The sequence below is a fragment of the Barbus barbus genome (assembly GCF_936440315.1).
Source record: "Barbus barbus genome assembly, chromosome: 46".
Lineage (NCBI taxonomy): Eukaryota > Metazoa > Chordata > Actinopteri > Cypriniformes > Cyprinidae > Barbus > Barbus barbus.
Window position 1 is genome coordinate 15,174,375 of NC_136724.1, and position 20,033 is coordinate 15,194,407.

The 20,033-nt window shown below is 37.0% G+C and overlaps 1 protein-coding gene across 2 annotated transcripts in view; it reads right to left on the minus strand.

The window, feature by feature from the left end:
• Positions 1–13,980, minus strand: part of LOC306864751 (catenin delta-2-like) — a gene marked incomplete at its 5' end in the record, with an annotated part of 278,601 nt that extends 264,621 nt beyond the window's left edge. For both annotated transcript variants that reach the window (XM_079408959.1, XM_079408960.1), the window contains one exon: positions 13,852–13,980. In XM_079408959.1, coding sequence (XP_079265085.1) covers positions 13,852–13,980 — 129 coding nt within the window. The remainder of the gene's footprint in view (positions 1–13,851) is intronic.
• Positions 13,981–20,033: the final 6,053 nt, after the last annotated feature.

Sequence of the window (20,033 nt, forward strand, 5' to 3'; positions counted from 1 at the left end):
GGCAGCTAAAGAAGAAGGGATCACATTTGTGCACATGTAGGTTTGTTTAGGTTTGCCTGATTGTGTCGGGCATTGCAGCATCATTTGATGAGGCCATTATATCCGCTATTACAGTACAAGCAAACAAGGATAGGAAATAGAAGATAATTAGTGTGAAAAACCAGACGATTCATCCTTTTTCCTTTCCAATACGCTGTGATGCATGGATGCTGATTAACAGGCCATTCATTCCTGCAGGAACTCAGGTCAGCGTTATCGAGATGTATAAGTGTTGTGCCTAGTGGCAAGATCAAAAGTGAGACACACAGAAAAGACAAACAAGAAACAAGAACAACCTCTCGTCTTGTGAGCTTGCATGTTCATTAAATCCATCCTGAATGTCCTCGAAGAACTCACTAGTTGCTCATGGGAGTCTTTGATGAGGTTCTGCATATTACAAGAATCAATCAACAGAGCAGAAAGAAGACGTGGCCAAACAGAGATGGCGAGGATGATAATAAAAAAAATCTGGCTATCCTCAAATATCAAAGGCAGAACACAGTAAATAAAGAGCAAATACCTTTTACTTCCTCTTAAGGATTCAGTCCATCCACATGATTTCATAACTGAATTAAATGATTGGAATTAAAAGTGCTGCTTGTTAATGGCATTAGTACCAATAATAGTAATAATAATAATTTTACATTGCGTTTAATATATATATATATATATATATATATATATATATGTGTGTGTGTGTATGTGCGTGTGTATTTTTTTATTTATATATCATTTTATTAAAAAAAGCATGTGATGTATTATACAAAATGTGTAATAAAAAGGTATGTACTGGATTTGGTTGGTTTTCTGCGTGGATATGTTTCCAAAAAGCAAGTTTTAAGTAGGCAAACTCCACTCTCATTTCATATTACTGATCAATATCATTACTAATTGATTAATTTATTTTTTTATTTTTTTTTATTCATTTTGCAGCCCAGAATTGCACCTTTCCCCTGCTGCTGAGAAATGAAAGGCATATTAAAGAAGCAAAGACAATTTGATGTCAAGTAATAAGCGTTGTATGCTTTCATTCCACGGTTTAATTAATTAATAGCAAAAAAAGCATTAAAACATTCTGATCACAGCCCCTTTAGTTACGGTTGAATTACCACGGTCTTCAAGAGACACCCAGATTACTAATTTGTAAGCCTAAAAAGGTCTCATCCAGCATGCAATTATTAATTTAAAAAGCTACTTTCAATTTGTAATGTTATTGTGTACCACTCACATCAAATGTTTTCACCGTACACACAACAAAAAAGCCATTTCACATTCGAGTCTACATACAAATGATTGAAACCTCAAAGATTCATTATCCTCTGTTAAGAGCAAAAATTCAATTTTAGATGACAGAATTTCTCTTTAAGAGGAAAAATTTATGAGCAAGTAAAAGGATTGCACCATGAAGCCAAATACAATGTTGAAGCTGCATTTGCAGATTGCATAATCAAACATGCAGCACTTTTTCACTCTGCAGTAGTCACAACAACCGGCAGTCATTATTTTATCCATACTGCAGAGAGGATGTGATGTACAACACTAATGTTTGACAGCTTCTGTCTCTGGATTAACACAAATAGTCTGTTAACTGCGGTAACTCAAGATTGGCCTGTTGATATCTCGAATCCAAACTGCGCAAAGCTTTGCCAATTCCCCGGTGAAGGCCTCAGGGCTAATGCACATGTCCCGTGCAATCATCTCCAACATGCGCTTTACTGATAACATTCATACGCGCTTATGTTCAAGGGCAGACTGACAGAACATCTCTTGTCATGTCCATAAACAAAGATCGGCAGGCCAGTCGTGTTTTCTCTAACAGATTCTTAACTCTGTGTGCCTCTTTGGAAATGATAATGTTTGACAGCATCTCATCAGCAAACAAGCGTGTACATGTACATTGTCACAGTAGACACGAATCTACATGCATTCTGGACAATAATAATAGTGTTGCAAACGTTTGTAAACACACAGTTGTTCTTACCTGCCATACTGAGACTTGAGTCAATAGTGCGTTTTTGGGAACGGAGAACTAGAATAGTGCGTTTTAAAACGGTTCAGTTTTAAAAAAGAATCCGAAAGACGTTCGCATGCATTTTACCACCAATATACAGCGTTTTCCTCACTACTCTTAAGCGATGTCTCAACTATACAGCACGAAAAAAATCATATAAAAGATTCACTCTTATGTGTTCTTTTCAAGTCCATTCAGCGCGACAAATGTAGTTGGATTCCCGAACTCTTATGAAGTGGTTCTTTTTAGTGAATCAAATCCATAAAGCGCGATGAATGTAGTACGATTCCAGACCGAATGACTCTTATGAACTGATTCTCTTAAGTGAATCAAGTCCATACAGCACGAGCAGTGTAGTCCGATTCCCGAAGGAATGACTCTTATGAGCTGGGTATTTTTAGTGAATTAAACAGATTGTTCACCCAAAAATGAAATCTCTATCATTGTTGATTACTCGCCCTCATCTCATTCCAAACCTAGCTGTGTTTATTTTCTGAACAAAAATTAAGATATTTTTGATGAAATCAGACAGCAACACAACTACCACTTTCAAGGCCCAGAAAGTAGTAAGGACATCGTTAAAATTGTCCATATGACATGAGGGTGTGTAATTAATGACAGAATTTTCATTTTTGGGTGAACTATCCCATTGAATCCACACAACCGCTATTGAACCAATACTCTTTGAGATGGTTGATTCATTTTAGCAGGTCTGATTTGTGAACAAATGACTCTTAAGGTGATGTATCATCACCTTAACTGTATATTAATAAATAGTTTTTTTTGTTTTTTTTTTATAGCAAACGAGTAGTGTTTTGTAAAAAAATAAATAAATGTTACCTTAATTTTTGTTTCTCGTAGGCATTACAGTTATGGATTTCTACATAAAAAAAACCTCCCACTCCCCAAGTATGCTGTTGATTTTTCTGTCAAGTACTCAAGTAGACAAAGTGTACACCTAGAAACACAGTAAACTTCAGCTAATTTCCTCAGCAATGCAGTGAACATTTCTTCTGAGTTCTTGTATAGAATATCTGTGGCAAAAAGCGTTACCAGGGCAACCTCATTAATGCCTAAAAAGATGCTGATTAGTGACACCTGGGCTCAGCACCTCTCCCTGCCCCCATCATGCTTTGCTTTTTCTGTTGCTGTGTGTACATGTTTGTGTGTTTGTCATGTAACACCAGCACACCTAATCCCAGTTACAATGAGACCAAGACGCCACAGTGTGCTCCTAGAGGACAGGTAATCCTCCTGACTGTGGATACAGAATATAGCAGGTCGCTGCAGAAACAAACCCCACACAGTGTCCCCAAGAAGTCAAAATATCAAACATTTCTTGAAACTTTGTGTCCTTAAGGTGCTTAGATGAACACATTCACTTTAAGTCTTATTCAAGTAAGGCCTCGGGGTAACACCTTCATCAAAAATGGTCAGGTAACATGAGGCCCATGTCTAACATCTCTATGAGAAAGAGATACAACATAAGATGGAAAAGGAAAAGAAAGCAACAAACTTCTCAAAACTCAAAGATTAGGCAGGGATCACCAAAACTGGGTAGATTACTAACAAATTGTAGTCCACTACTGATTACAGATTACATGTTGAAAACTGTAACATAATCATTAGTAACGTAATCTAAGTTACTTACTTTAGGTAGTATTCTAACTACTTTTTAGATTACTTTTAGAGTACTTTTTTTTTTTATTAAAGGTGCCATAGAACGGAAAACTGTATTTACCTTGGCATAGTTGAATAATAACAGTTCTGTACATGGAAATAACATACCTTGAACCTCAAACACCATTGTTTCCTCCTCCTTATGTAAATCTCGTAAATGCAAAAGACCACTGAAAAATAGGCGAATCAGAACAACGACTGTGTTGAAATCACTAATAGTTACACCCCCAACATTTGTATATACCCGCCCATGTTCTAGGCCAGCCGCCAGCCGAACCATCAGAAGTTCTGCAGGACAGGTATTGTGAAAAAACTAGCAAGGACAACAGCAAAAATGGCAGATCATAGAAATACATGTTATGTTCCAGGCTATGCAGGGGATGTGGGTTGGTGTCTGTATTCATAAAGGCAGGGAAAGCAAATAACACGTTCTAATAAAATAACGCGAGCCAATAAAGGGACATGGTCAGCTCCTTGCTAGTGGTAGCCTGTTACGTTACAAGATTTCACTTACCGCATAAACAGAGTAAGGAGGATGATGGTGAATGATTTATAGATCCTGAGCACCACTGACAAGCATCTGATCTTGTAAAATGTGTGGTAAGTACTGCTGCTCCATAGTATAAACAGCGAGTGCGATCGCAAATCTCGAAAGTGAAAGTGAAACTAAAAAGCGATCATGCATTTGAAAGCAGTTTCAATGCCCAGCATATTTATAGCAGCCCCCTGATGCCCACATTTTATTTACAGTAAAATTACCCAACAATGTAACTGCGCGAGAAAGTATTGAAATACATATTTTCCCGGTGTTTCCTTCCTGCTGTGTGAGCTACTGAAATGAGCCGCACTGTGAAACAGCCAATCAGAGCAGAGCTCAACATTATTATTCATGACTCTTCCAAATAAGGTAATAACATTCTAGGGACAAATCCTAGGGTTGTATATGGACACATAAAACCGTTTCTGGATAATATTTGCCCTTACCCAAGCCACATACCTTTTACGTAGATATCAGAGAACAATTTAAAATATGTTCTCTATGGCACCTTTAAACTAGTTTTAAACTTACCATTAAATCTTTTTCTTTTTGCTTTCTTTCTCTCTTTATTTCTTTCTTTCTTTTCTTTCTGTCTGTCTTTGTGAACATAGTCACAGCTGAATAGTATGACACAGTAGGATTTTTAGAAAGGAAAATTTAAAAGAAAAATGAAGAATTAGGGAGAATCATTGTGTGAATATGTAATCATGCAATCCATAAAAAAGTAACTGAAAATTCAATAAGAAAACCTTTTTCCCTTGTTTTATTTCCTTTTAAATAAAAGTGCACAAACAGACCAGAAACATGCATTAAGAAAGTAAAAAGCATCCATTTTAATTTCACATTGACTTCGAGGGTTAAGCTCAACTTTAATACGTTTGCCACCTAGTGGTGAGACACTTATTTGCAAAGCACTCTTGAAGAACGTCAATGAAGGACATTTTCTGCATGGTCAGTTTCTAATTAAGATACAATCAATTCAATAATGATAGTGTACACAAAACAAACCAACATCCATAAACATAATTTTATGATGTCCCACACCACTTTACCTGGTATCCAATATCACGAATGCGCACACATTTACAGTTGATTACAATCGCTCAATGGAGCTGATTCTAGGTCAGCGTTCATACAAACGGTCTCCTGTTAAACTTCATTAGGGATTCACCAATGACAGAGAGGAAATAAACAAAGTGACAGAAAGCTAAACAAACCGCACACAGATACAAACACACATAATGAACCAAGTCGCTGTGCCCAGCTTGAGGAAGAGACATACAAAGCCGAGCTATGACCCAGATTAACTGACAGACAGGAGGCTGGAGTTCTGAAAGGGACAGCAAACTGGCTGTGCCGTCGAGGCAGATAGGTCGAGATGGGAGAGTGCGGGGTGATTTTCACTGAGGAAACAGCCTGCCCACTCTCTGGTTGCTGTAGTGATCCACTCAACACTGACAACATTATGCTGTTCTTCCCTGAGGCCAACCATTACTGACAGGCCCCCGAGGCCTCCTACCGCACACGTGTCTACTCCATGTGTGACATATTCATTTCTCTTTGCTGTACGAGCACTCGTTCTCTCTTGCTTATGCTCTCTTTTTACTCTCTGGCCCAAATGCACACGGTGCAATATAGGATTTGTACACCGCTCGTTATTTTTTGAGCATATATGAGCGTTTCAGGGAGGGACGGAGAGGGTGTGTGATATAGGAGCAGTGACAGCATGTGTATCTGAGGCAAGCGAGGCCTGTATGACGCAGTCTGTGTGTAACACTCGGTTTACCAAACAGCGTATCATTCTCCATCTTCATATAGCACTACAATGTCACATTCTGAGATGATGTGGTGCTAGGTGCATTGCAACGGCCACTGTTAAACATGCAAATCTTGTTTCTACATGACAATTTTTGTTGTTATTGTTGTTTTTAAAGAAACTTTGGATATTACAATGCAAGGCAACAAGGAGCTCAGAAAAAGTTCAAAACTGACACTGAAAAACTTCAGTTTTCTCTTCCGTTCATCGAATCATCTGAAATGTATCTATTTTTTATTACAGCTGTATTCTTGCAATAATATTGTCTTTTTTTCACAATATTGCATTAATACTGTAGATTTTGTATCAGTAAACCATCCATCCATCAGTAATCCATTTGTGAAGTTTGTATTGGGTCAGTATTATTGTGCTGTGGAAGCTATATGCTTAGAAAAAATAAAATAAAATAAAGTGAGGAGACAGAATCAAAGAATAATTTTAATTATAAGCCTGAATTTGTAAATGCACATTTTTTTGTTTGTGTGTGTAGTTGAAGCAATATGAATGCTTATAAAATTAGATAGACAGAGATAGATAGAGAGATAGAGAGAGAGATAGATAGATAGATAGATAGATAGATAGAGAGAGATAGATGTTATTGTGCTGTGAAAACAATGATGAAAGCATAGAAAAATGGCTGTGACTTGTGGAGATGGGATCAAAATTAATCTCTTACTGAACCTCAATTCAGCACATCACATAGCGGAATGCTGAATAATTTCCAGACTGGGATTCAATGACATTTAGATTTATCTGAGGAAAATGCTCCCTGAATTGACTGAAATAAGCTTTACTGGCTTCCTGCCTCTCTACTGGTTCCAAGTCCAAATGCCCTTTAACAAACCCTTGAGTATCAACAATGCACCATTCAATAAAACACAAGGACAGTCAGAATGGCTGAAGCTTCCAACTAAAAGTTTCCTTAGTGAAAATCAATGTCTTTTTAGGTTAGTATTGGATGCCTATAAGCACCTTAAGAAAGCATTCATCTTCATGCTCTTGATGTTGATCTTGACATTTAATCTCCATGTCCTCATCAAAAAGCCTCCTCAAGAGTGGCTGTCAATGGTGGTCATGAGAGGAACGGCTCATATTCAGATCCACAATGCATATGTTTCATGAAATAATCAAGTCTCTAACAAAATTTACTTTTTAATCTTATTGCATACCATGTTTCACTCGGAAATGCACCAAAAAATAGATGGCGAATACTATTTATGGTGATTTTAAAGCACAAATATCACAAAGCTTTCGCACCAAAGGAACATTTTCATAGTTCCTATAACTACTCCTATAAGCAGGAAGTATACACGCTTTTTTGCGTGTTCGCACCACAGGAACTGGTAACAATTTTAGTCAGGAACACCTAATAGCTCGTTTCCACTGAGCGGTACAGTTCAGTACAGTACGGTACGCAATTATTTCCGTTTCCATTGTCAGAAGTTGTGAATGGTACCAAAATAGCGAACTGTACCGTAACACTTTTTTGGTACCCTTCCGTTGGGGTACAGCAACAGCAAAGGGTACCAAAAGGGTGGAGCTAAACTCACTGCAGAAGTTGATTGGTTGAAGGGGATAAAGCTCACTCGTTCCGCTCTGCTGTCCATGTTGGGCTTATTTACATCAGAATACACAAACACAAATTATGATTTTATATTTTCACACAAACAATAGCCGTTTCTCAATATACGTTCTTGTCTGTTCTTGTGGACTTGTGAAAGGTCATTGCCCAAAAACCCGCTTAATTTTCAAAATATCATGTCATGAAATGTAGTTTTAAGAGTTTTTCAGGTGAGAATGTAGTTGTTTAAAACTCAAATCTGCGGTTTATTTATAAAGATGTCGTGGCCTAATGGTTAGAGAGTCGGACTTGTAATCCGAAGGTTGCGGGTTCGAGTCTCGGGCCGGCAGGAATTGTAGGTGGGGGGAGTGAATGTCCAGCGCTCTCTCCACCCTCAATACCACGACTGAGGTGCCCTTGAGCAAGGCACCGAACCCCCAACTGCTCCCCGGGCGCTGCAGCATAAAATGGCTGCCCACTGCTCCGGGTGTGTGTTCACGGTGTGTGTGTGTTCACTGCTGTGTGTGTGCACGTTGGATGGGTTAAATGCAGAGCACGAATTCCGAGTATGGGTCACCATACTTGGCTGAATGTCACTTCACCTCAAGATAGCGCCTATTTGGAAAATTTGCTATGCCGATTTCAGAGCTCCACGTGATCACCGGGCGCTCAGTGCTCATGTATCTGCAAAGAGCAGCCTTATGCACGGCTAGTCCTTCCGACATTTGCTGCTGGCTCTGATGTCTCTATAGTAATTAAACATGAGATATAGTTCCTATAACCATACACCCAAAAACCATGTTCATGAGTAACAAGTGTTGATTTGCATTTATTAATCACCTCTATTCTTTGCGTTCTAGTTTCTTCTCTGTAATACAATCCAAAACAGTCTCGTGTGAAACAAACACACGGATCACAGGAACTCTAAGCGCCGTGCCGTCTAATATCAAAATAAAAGCTTGCCTTTCATCTCAGCTTACTCACTGAGACCTGTCCCACACATCCACTTACACCGGCTCAATTTGGTAGATGCAGCCCCTTCCCAATCAATCTCTTTGAGCGAGCCGTGGCGTCCAAAATAAGACTTCATTTATAAGATCGCTTAACACTGGCAACTTGATTGGGACACGCAACTGCCGCCTCCTGTTGAAATCACACACATCACTTCAAAGAAAACACACAAGACGAATGGCCATTTGCATGACATACATATTTATGAGGCCTCCTTCTCCATCTCACTAGACTCAATACAGATCTTGCAAAACTTCCAGGCAGCGCTGACACAAAGTCATCCGTGATACGGATCACAGAAGCCACCGAGCCACGTCTTTTTTGCGGGGCCTATATGGGTGACGTGCTATACTAGAATGCATAACAGGGTTTACTCAAGAACACACATAATCAGTGATCCGCCGCTGAAGTGCATTACCATTTTGATGGGTGCGGTGATGAGGATGGTGATTACAATGATGGTGCTGTTTATGGTGATTGCTCTCGGGTGTAATCCCACAGGCCCCTGCTCGACGTGCGCGAGTGGCAGGATGGGCAGGAGGTGGTCGAGAGCTATTCAGGAGTGCTGGTTGGGGATTTAGATAGGACAGGGGCAGATGGAGGTCATAACAGCAATGTGTGCCTAAGATCTCTTCAGTTGTTTACATCCGCCATAGAGGGATTTCCAAGCGCATCTATGATTCACATTCAGCAACTTATGCAGACACATGAATAGTATCAGTATGGGAACTTGGGAAATGACGTAGGATACGTGGAAAAGCCCTTTGAAACCATAACAAAATGATAAAAATATCTTAGTCCATGGGTTTCCACACTGGGCCCCACAAGGGGGTCTTGCAATGGTAAAGTTGTTAAAACTATATATTATATTATTTTAATATTATATTTTATTAATATTATAACTATATTAATATTATTAATTAATTAAATGTTCAATACTATTAATATTTTATTATTAGTAGTAATAATGCAATAATTTATTGATAAATGAATACATTGTTTTAATAATATGTAGTAATAAATCAATGTAATAATAGCACTATTAACACAAACATTAATATTATAACATACAGGGAACAAATGTGTAAAAATAGCATTAATATTAGTGTATTATTATTATTACCAATATTGCTGTTACAAACAAAATAGCATTAATATAATAATATATTATATAACAATATAATGAAAATATTAATACATGAATGTTTCAATATTTTGAATACAACAATTAAATAATGATTAAAGCAATAATAATATTTAATGATAGAGCAAAGTAATAATAATAGCACTATTAACTCAAATATTAATATAATAATATACAGACAATTGAGTAAAAATATTATTGTTGTTGTTTTCTAATACATTATGAATATTAATAAATAAATATTTTAATTATATTTAAAAACCCATTAAACAACAACAACAACAACAACATGAATATTCATATTAGTGGATTATTATCAATATTAATAAAACAATACATTCATAAATTAATCATGCAAAAATATTTAGTAATACAATTTACCAACAACATTAAGAATTATTATTATTATTATTATTATTATTATTATATTGTTTTCTAATATAATATGAATATTAATATATACATTTATGAATATTTGTATTATAAATATATTTATAAAACCATTAAATAACAACAACAACATGAATATTAATATTAGTGGATTATTATCAATATTAATAAAACAATACATTAATAAATTAATCATGTAATAATATTTAGTAATAAAACAATTTAACAACAACAATATTAAGGAGAAGAAGAAGAATTATTATGTACACTGGATATCAGTAAGTAGAATGAAATGAAATTTTATTGACAATATTTAGGAAAAATATTAAATGTACTATTTATATACACACATATACAAGGGAAGCATCATATTATTTGGGGGCCCATTAAAAGTGGGATCCAAAAATCCTTTAGTTTTAAAAACTAAAATGTTTAAAAAACTAGTGATCAGCGTCAAGATTTCAGTGTTCACTTTAGTACAGCAGCTTTCTTTTAAATGTCTGACAACAGATACATCTAACAGTGCGCAACCTAATAGCACATTTAATAAAGCACACTTCTGTTATCCTGCTTTATTTCTAATCAGAGCATTCAACATTAAAGGCTTTATTACACAGGGAGCAGCCCACTGATACGTGTGCACCAAACGTGCTGGATGTATGAAAGGAGTTGGCATAATGAGGCTTGCACACAGCCCGGGCTTGTCTGAAATTGCAAAGAAATAACCCTCACAATGAAATCTCAAGGCTGCAAATATGATGCCTTAATTGCTTGTGTGATCAAAACAGAGCAATATTTTCACTGGAAAGCTCGAAATGAATAAATTGTGTCTTCTTGAAAAAAAAAAAAGCAAGTGGGTTTGATTTCATGGCACAATTATATGCCGTTTTAGTGGAGGGTACTGTATTCTTTCAAGTTCTTTTCTGTGGTGAGGTTAGAAGTCGCTGAAAGTATTTCTGTTGTGAAATAATTCATGACAAAATAATACGGGAGTTAGTCTACAGAGATTACAGGAGAACATTATTTTATACTATGTTTTAAGAAGTTTTTATGCCACAAAAGGTGCAGAAATGACACTAAGCATAAAATACTGCTGGCAATGTTTGCTAGTATTTATTTTTGTGAAGCAGGACTCTATAAAATATTTTTTTTTCTGACATTTTCTGACTATTATTTCATATACCAGACTTTAAATACGTCAACTACTCAACATTAAGAACCAAAACCAATACCTTTAAATTGTGCAAGGATGTTTTACGAGTGTACACCGTGCTCTCTGGAGCTAGACGGGGCTTCAGAGAGAGGAATGAGAGTCTCCAAACATTACAAGCATTGATTTACCCAGCCTCCTCACAGCGAGTGTCTCATAGACATACACAGGTTTATTAATTAAATCTACCATGAAAACCCCAGCACTGCATCGTACAGATGCTCAGTTCTGCTCGGTGAAACGCTGCATCAGCAGCTCTGATTTTAATGTAGCTTTTATTAAAGCAGCACATGAAGTCATCAACATTTTGAGGCTGTGATGAGCCATCCGTCTGTACGACGCGAGAGTCTGTTGTGTATGAATAAAAGTAATAGCTAATTTTTGTGATGGATTGGGCCGGAGTGCCACCTGCACAGTCTTCCAGGCTGTTCCAGGTGGGACGAGAATGGATGCCTGAACTAAATCCATCATCGGGTAAAACACAGGTGGCCTTTTACTGCTGAGCTGGGATTTGGCAAACATGAAGAATGTAATCAAATACAAATTACACGCTATTATATGTTGCATACTGTAGTGTCAATTAAATCATTACCAAGACAGATTCCCAAGGTGTAACAGTTCCGCAGGCTCTGACTTCATGGCATTTTCCTGATTTCCCCCTCATCTCTCAATCTGCATTCATTGCGGTGGCTCTGGAGTTTGTCCTCAGGAACATTTCCTCAGTCAAACATTCATCTTCACACACAGTCATTTTCCTCCAGCTTACTTTCTCACCCCTACTGTAATGTCCTTTTAAATATTTCAGGCTTTCTCCCCACTTTTTAGCACCTGATCTTTAAATGGTCTAATAATGTCACACCTAAGCTTTAACTCAATAACCCTCCGGCCTCACCATGAACAAGAATATGAAAAACTGAATTTCATATATTGTTTTATTATTTTGAATTTATATACATCAGACATACTACTGTTGAGGTGAGATTTTTTCACACATTTATTTAAAAGACATTTAGGGATAGATTTACTAACAGCTTGCACCAGTGCAAACTTTTGGCATTAAAATAGTACTGTCAGGATTTACTAAAGATGGGCAATATGGAATTAGTGCTGAAAAGGCATGGACACAGTTATTTTTGTGCCTGACCTTATTGAATATGCATTTGTAAGAGTTTCCCTTTCAGATTTTCCCTTTCAGTATTCAAATGTATCACGCAACACGATTTACTAACATTTGCGCTTGTCAAATTACTGGTATTTGTGCCATTATTTAATGCCCAAAAAAGCATGTCTCAAACTATTTTGCACTACTTTTGCACTATTTGTTGTTGCTAGGTGGCGCTGCAGAGAACAGAGAGTCTATGGTGGAAGGGAGAGGATTTCTAATTAGTATGTAAAATGTGTTATTGTATTAATATATATTTCTTCATCTATGGTCATCTATTATTCACATTTTAATACAGTTATGATAACTAGTTTAGTTATTGTAGCTAGTGTATCTATAATAATATAATAAAAATCTAATAGTCTCACTAGCTATTATCTAACGATAAACATTAAACCTGACGACATGAAAATACCACTAATTATTATTCAAGAATAGGTCAGTAAGGCATTAAAATATTTTAAAAAGCAGTTATTTCATCAACTTACCAGTGAAAATGCTCCAAAGATACTGAAATAAATGGGGTTAATTCAACTTCCTTCAGGGAGAGAAAGATTACAGAAAGATATAAAACAACTAGCATCAACTAACATCTGGTTATGATCGCTATTAAGGTGTTTCTCACGTTATCTAACTGCAAATATAGCATATACTGCCTATTATCTAAAAATAAACATTAACTATAACGCGTTTCATAAAATAGTCAGAAATGGTCAGATTTCCGAGAGATAAACTAATGCGTTAAAATGGCAAAAAATGCTGTAATTTCCTAAAATTTCTGGCGACTGTGCTTGAGAAGCATTGAAATGAATGAGCTTCAATGCTGAAACTATCGGTTGTTTGGAACTATTGGCTGCTCCATGACATGCTTTACTTCCGCATTCCTAAATTCCTATGGAAGCCTATGGGAGTGTCGCAACTCTGTTTCTCAAAGGGACCCACAATTCAGTTCGGCAACGCTTGACGTCACTCCCTTCAAAGTAAACGAGAGGCGTTGACGCCGACGCCCCGTGTGAATGTGAATATTTTTATTTATTATTGTTAATGTTCTCTTATGTTCAACAACTTAAAGCTTTAAAATTATTCACTTTAAGGGGTCTAAAATAAAGAAAAGAGACAAAGTTTTTGTTACTCCAGCACTTTATTATACTGAATGTCCTGTGGGTTTCTTTTTTTTGGGGGGGGGGGGGGTTGTACTTGAGTGCAATTCTCAATTCCCATGGAGAAAAATCGTGATTCACATTTTAGCAAGAATCGTGCAGCCCTATAGTGGACAATAAAAGTCCTACCTGCTCTTTCACAGAGGCCAGAATGGCAGAGGTGGTCTCAGTCTCAGATCCATCGCCATTAGAAGCATTCAGTCCTGGGCTGAGCATGGTGGCGTTTTCTGCTTCAGCAGGCTGTTCTGGAACTGGCATGATTTCTGGAGAGGGCAAAACACATTTATCAGCAACCCTTCGTCATTAGACTTCAACACAGGATCATAAGGGTTCAGACATGCTGTGCTCACTGAATGATATTTGAGAGAATGCAAGAAAACATGTGTAATGATCCTAAAACAGAATGATTCATTCACAAACAAGACTCATCTGGTTCTCAAACTCAACCGATGGCTTAAACCTTGCATTTAATGTTTTATTACACTATGTGTTGTTATTTGAACACATTACATGCTTTATAATTACCTAAACGAAAAGTTCACCCAAACATGATATCCAAGATGTATATTAACCAGTTTCTGCAAAAGATTTGGATAAAATTAGGATTCCATAATCTACTCGCTAATGAATCCTATGCAGTGAATGGGTGCCGTCAGAATGAGAGTTCAAAATGCTAATTAAAACAACACAATCCACACGACTCCAGTCAATCAGTTAACATTATGTTAAGTAAAAAGCTGCTTTATAACAAACAAATCCATCATTTTAACTTCAAACCATTACTTCCATAATATTGCTAATTTTCACTGAATCAGACGTGAAATATGTACAGATCAAGAGCTTTTTTACGAAAAGTGTCCAAACAGTTCTTAGCTAATATATCTGTGGATTTTGATGTGAGAGGACAACAGGGGCTGAACTTTTTCACTATAGGGCTCATATTTTGGCCAGAAATCATGGTTTAAAGATAAAATGCCTAAATAATGGATTTAGTTTCTTGCAAACATGCAGCTTTTCACTTCACAAGACAAGTAAATTGTTGGATTGGTGTTGTGTGGACTCTCATTCTGACGGCACCCATTCACTACAGAAGATCCATAAATAAGCAAGTGATGAGATGCTGAATTTCTCCAAATCTGTTTTGATGTAGAAACAAACTCATCTACATCTTGGATGGCACGAGGGTGATTGCAGCAAATGTTCAGCAAATTTTTGTTTTTTAATTGAAAAATAATAAATATACATTATTTTTTGATCATGAGTCAGCTAGGGCTTATGGGTTTATGAATATTGAGATTTTGCACCGCCCTGACCTCTTTAGATCTAAATACAACAAGCAATCAACACATTTTAGATTTATAACAAATCCACCAAAGGCAGCTAGTCAGACATTTTCAGTCAAGTCTAATGCCTCAGTTATCTCATAAACCTCCACGGTCTATTTACAGTAGCAAATGAGCAAATGTCAGGATGTGCAAACACATGATTGATACAACCTATGAAGAATCTGTATTGATTAGAAAGAGATTCCAAATAATAACTGAGCTGGGCATTAGCTGGACTCAGATCAAGATAAATGGTTATGCAGGACAATCTCTGGATATTTTGTCACATTCAGTGGTGGCTGCAGCCGAGCTGGCCAACTTTGTTCCCTTGTTAATAAAGATGGCTAGCCTCATCTAGCACGACAACGTGCCTCCGCCTGACGTTCTGGAAATCAGATTATGCCTCCTTAAACCACCATTTCCACATTGTTTACCTTCCTCCACTCTTGCCTTCACACATGCTGACATAATTCACCCAAAAGCCTCTTCAATGCACTTACAGGAATAAAAGACTTGTAGAAATAAGTCATAAGTTCAGGCAAAAGCAACCACTTGACCGATACAATATGCAGAGATGTGCTGTAGGTGCTACACTCAGATCTGAAAGGGAAATGTATAATCCAACCTAACTATAATGTGCTAACATTGCTAATGTTCCCATGAAGTTGAAATAATAAGTCAACAATTAAAATGTTATTTTGGAATGTTAGTTATTTGAACGTTACAGAAAACATTAAAGGAACATTCCATTGTATAATTTAGCAAACACTATGGGAACGTCTAAAACCAGTAAGTAGAAACGTTTAAAAAAATTCTGAACTAACAAGAAATTCTATTAACGTTCCCGGAAGAATGTTTGTTCATTACTTTGAAAGAACCTTTCCTGAACATTCTTTCCAAAGTTCTGAGAATGTTCCCTGTTAGTTGGGATAAACCTTAGTCTGGGTAGATGCAATATTGAAATCAAATGCAAACATTAGCGTACTTATGCACTATTCTATGATGTTTTGTAGTATAAATTGTACAAGTAATGTGTTCTCACTGAAAATTCCAAAAAAGAAAAAGTGCACTTTAAATACACAGATGAGATGATACACTTAAATAACCGTAATAAAACAAAACAAAGTGTGGAATGTTGGGCACTTCATGCAGTCAGCTGTCACAGCTTTAAATTACGTTGTGAAGGGGGAGGGGCTATCAGACTAATTATTAATGACAAAACCTTATAAAATTCGTACACTACATGGTTGAGTACATAAGTACACAGTGTATAAGTGCATAGTATATAGTGCGTTACTAGATCACAATTTGCAAAACTCACAACTTTCAAAACTGCTTTAAGGAGTTTTGGTATACTGAAAGTTTTTTGGAAAGTTTTGTCAGCTGAACTATTGGCATGATGTTAAACTGCAGTACAAATCCTTTGAACGCATTGTACTTCTATCCCTCACAGCCTCATTTTTATCCCTGTCAAAAATTAAATATGGTGCTATCCTGACTAAGGTCTGGTGAAGCAATATCTGCCACAACTTTTGTGCTGATTGGAAGACCAAACTGACTGGCGCTTCACTTCCTGCCAGCTCTCTTCAGCTGGTCAAAAGAAAGATTGGCTCAGTCTGCAGAATGAATTGCCTTAGTATTTATCCTCTTGAGTACTAAAGTCAAATCTGCCCTGATGGAAGCCTGGGTAAAAAGATAAATAAACAACTAAATTTCACCACAGGGATGTTCTGTATACCAGAAAAGGTTATAACACAAAAATATCTGTATTTAAAAGACAAATTTTCTTATTAACATAATTCTGATATCATTTACTCGCCCTCATCCCACCCTACAACTGCTCTGCAAACACACTCAAAGCTCAGTTTTAATGAAGATGTTATATTTCTTGCTGTTCAATGATAGTACATCTTTGTGTGGCACATGGGAGAGGGGGAGGGTCTTAAAAAAAAAAAGCTAAAGCTGATTGGTGGTCTCCACGAATGAACTGTCCAATGGTATTTTTAAAATCTTGATCGACAAATGGATAAAGAAAAGAAACTGGCAAATGTAATATTCATATTTTATTGTTTTACTTAAATACATTTTAAATCATTATTTATTTTTTATTAAAAATAATTCATTAATATATTAACGTGAAATTAATAGTAAATTTAAGAAACAGTCAATTTAAAAAGTGATTCATGTGTATGATATAAAAATTATATGATAATGAATTGTCATCATAATGAAAATTAATGAGGTTTGGGATCATCAAGCTCCAAAACATTCTATAAAATTATCATAAAAGTCTTCTAAAATTGTATGACAACTTTGTGTGAGGAACAGTCCTTGACATCTACCTAGCTCCCTTGAGAGAAAGCCATCACATGAACTGGAATATTGCACACAAGTTATATGAAATACTTTTAAGACCTTTTCATGGTAATTTTGAGTCTTTTTAGAATCTTAAATGCTCCAGCCTCCATTCATTGTATTTTTATGTAAAACAGTGATTCAAAATATCTCCTTTTGTGTCAACAAAACAAATTCATTTGGTTTGGAAGGACATCAGGCTGAGCAAATTATTCATTTCTGAATGAACTATTGCTTTAACAAATGATAGTTTAGAGCTAGAGTTTCTCCTACTGCCTGCTGTCTAGCTGTTTTTGACACCTTTTCCATCTTGCCTCAGCAGATTTTTTTTTTCATGCAAACAAATGTGCACTGCTGGGTAATGCGTTGTCGCATTTTTCAATGATACAGCTCATTTAATTCACTGTGGTTTGCCCTGGTAAAGGTTATGTTACAGTACCATCTTCTAAACCCTGGGCACAGTATGAGAATGGGCAAATGGTGCAGTTAAATATCTCTGAGGGCCTCTGGAGTGGATTGCCCTGTGTCAACCTTATTCTGTAAACAGTTCTCTCTTCTCATACATTAAGCACTAAAATGCACTTTATCCAATTAGACCTTACTCTAAAAGTTCATTTCTGAGCGTAAACACAAGGATAAAAGATCTATTGAAACACTTACAGGCCTTGTGTGGCATCTTTAAAGCGATCTGATCTAAAAATCATTCATTCAGCTACACACAAGCACAGTTTTTGTATACTTAAAATAGAAATGTTTTGTTAAAATACTTTCTCTTATCTCATTTGAATGTGCAGAGAAAATTAGCACTAGGCTAGGCTAATTATTACCTTACCAGCCAAGACAGAATGTTTGCTTTGTATGTCAAAAATTTCTAAAAGTCTATTTCTGTGAGAATTGAAACAGTCTTTATTCAGCAACAAAGTGATGGTTAACTTTCTATTTACTAGACTAGACAAAAGGGATAGTGGTCAAAAACGTTGTCAGTGTGCCAAGAGCTAACTTGATGCTAAGTGGCCATTCTTTATCTGTAAATGGAAGCAGTAAACGAGCCCTACTAAAAATGATCATCTCCCACAGTCTCTCTCATCATGGGTCTCAGATGATGCAACATGCTACATGACAGCAGATCGAATGAGGTTCATGGGCCACAGCAACTAATTGCATCTAACAAGCTGCTTGATGACTCATTATGAATGCAGACTGACAACATACATCCATCAGCCCTCCCACCCAAATAACTCCAACCATGTTCAGGGAAAGCCAGAGACCGGAAACCATTTATTTAAAACACACTGGTCAACCTCATAATGTCAGTATAATGGGGTATATATGAGAGGGAGAGAGAAATAAGGAAACAACTTAAGGATGAACCTAAAAAGACAAGGTTCACAAGACAATCAAGACTGATTATTTAAACAATGTTAAACTTTAGAAACTGCTGTGGTGGGGGGGCGCACGTGAGCTTGGCGAAGATGGCTGGATAGTGTGAGAGCCCTCCACAACTTCGGCCAAAAATTACCCCTAACTTCTACAAACCTGGTCGTCAACTTGGGCTTGATTGGGTGTAAACCCCTGTCGGTGAAGGAATGTGATATTTTTACGAAAGCGTGCAAGACAAGCACACAAATTGCGAAAGCAGCACCGTCGACAGAGAGAGTGGAGGCTGGCAGTATGGCGGACTTAGGCGTGGTGCTAACTGAGCTAAAAGCGTTTCGTTCCGAATTCGGTTCAAAGTTAGATGGCATAAACAATCACTTGGGAGTAATGGCAAACTCTAGGCCCGCATTTCTGCAATAGAGGACAAACTTGATAAAACCGAGTCTGCATTAACCTCGGCGACAAAGCGGATTGCACATCTGGAGATGATCTGGAAAATCGCGGGAGGAGAAAGAATGTCCGTGTATTTGGCCTCAAAGAAGGAGCAGAAGGTAAACGCACTTTACTGGACTTTATGCACGAGATGCATCTTCAATGGATGGGCTTCGAACCCGACAAATCCTTTACGCTAGAAAGGGTCCACTGCACATTAGCACCAGCAACTCCTAATCAAAACAGACCTGTGCTTATCCCTTTTCTCAAGTTTCAAGATAAGGCGTTCATCCTGCGCTCCGTGAGAAGCCGAGATATAATCCACGATGGATCCAAAATTTACTTTGCTCAAGATATTTCAGCAGAAACGATTCGACAGAGACGCGAGTTTAACGACGTCAAGAAATTGTTCATCAGCAAGGGAACCTTCCGCGGGTTTCATCACTATCCTTGTAAGCTGAGGGTACTTCATGACGGGAAGATACAGTTGTTCTCCTCACTACGCGAAGCTGAGGAGTTCCATAGCAGTATCAGCACCAGATAAACCATGGACGATCAGGTCGGACTTGATTGTTTCATATGAAGGGGGAAGCTGTGAACGTTTTGTTTGAAGCTTATCATCCCAAACCTTACAAGACTTAACCTCGAACCAGTCCGTTTACTAGCAGTGAACAATATTTAATATTCAATATATAACAATATATATTTTTTTTTTCTTTATATAAAAAAGTGTTTTCTTTGCTCATATAAATAACGGGAGTTAAGCTATGTTCTATTTGATTCAAATGTAAAATTGTATGTGCATGTAAAATATTGTGCATT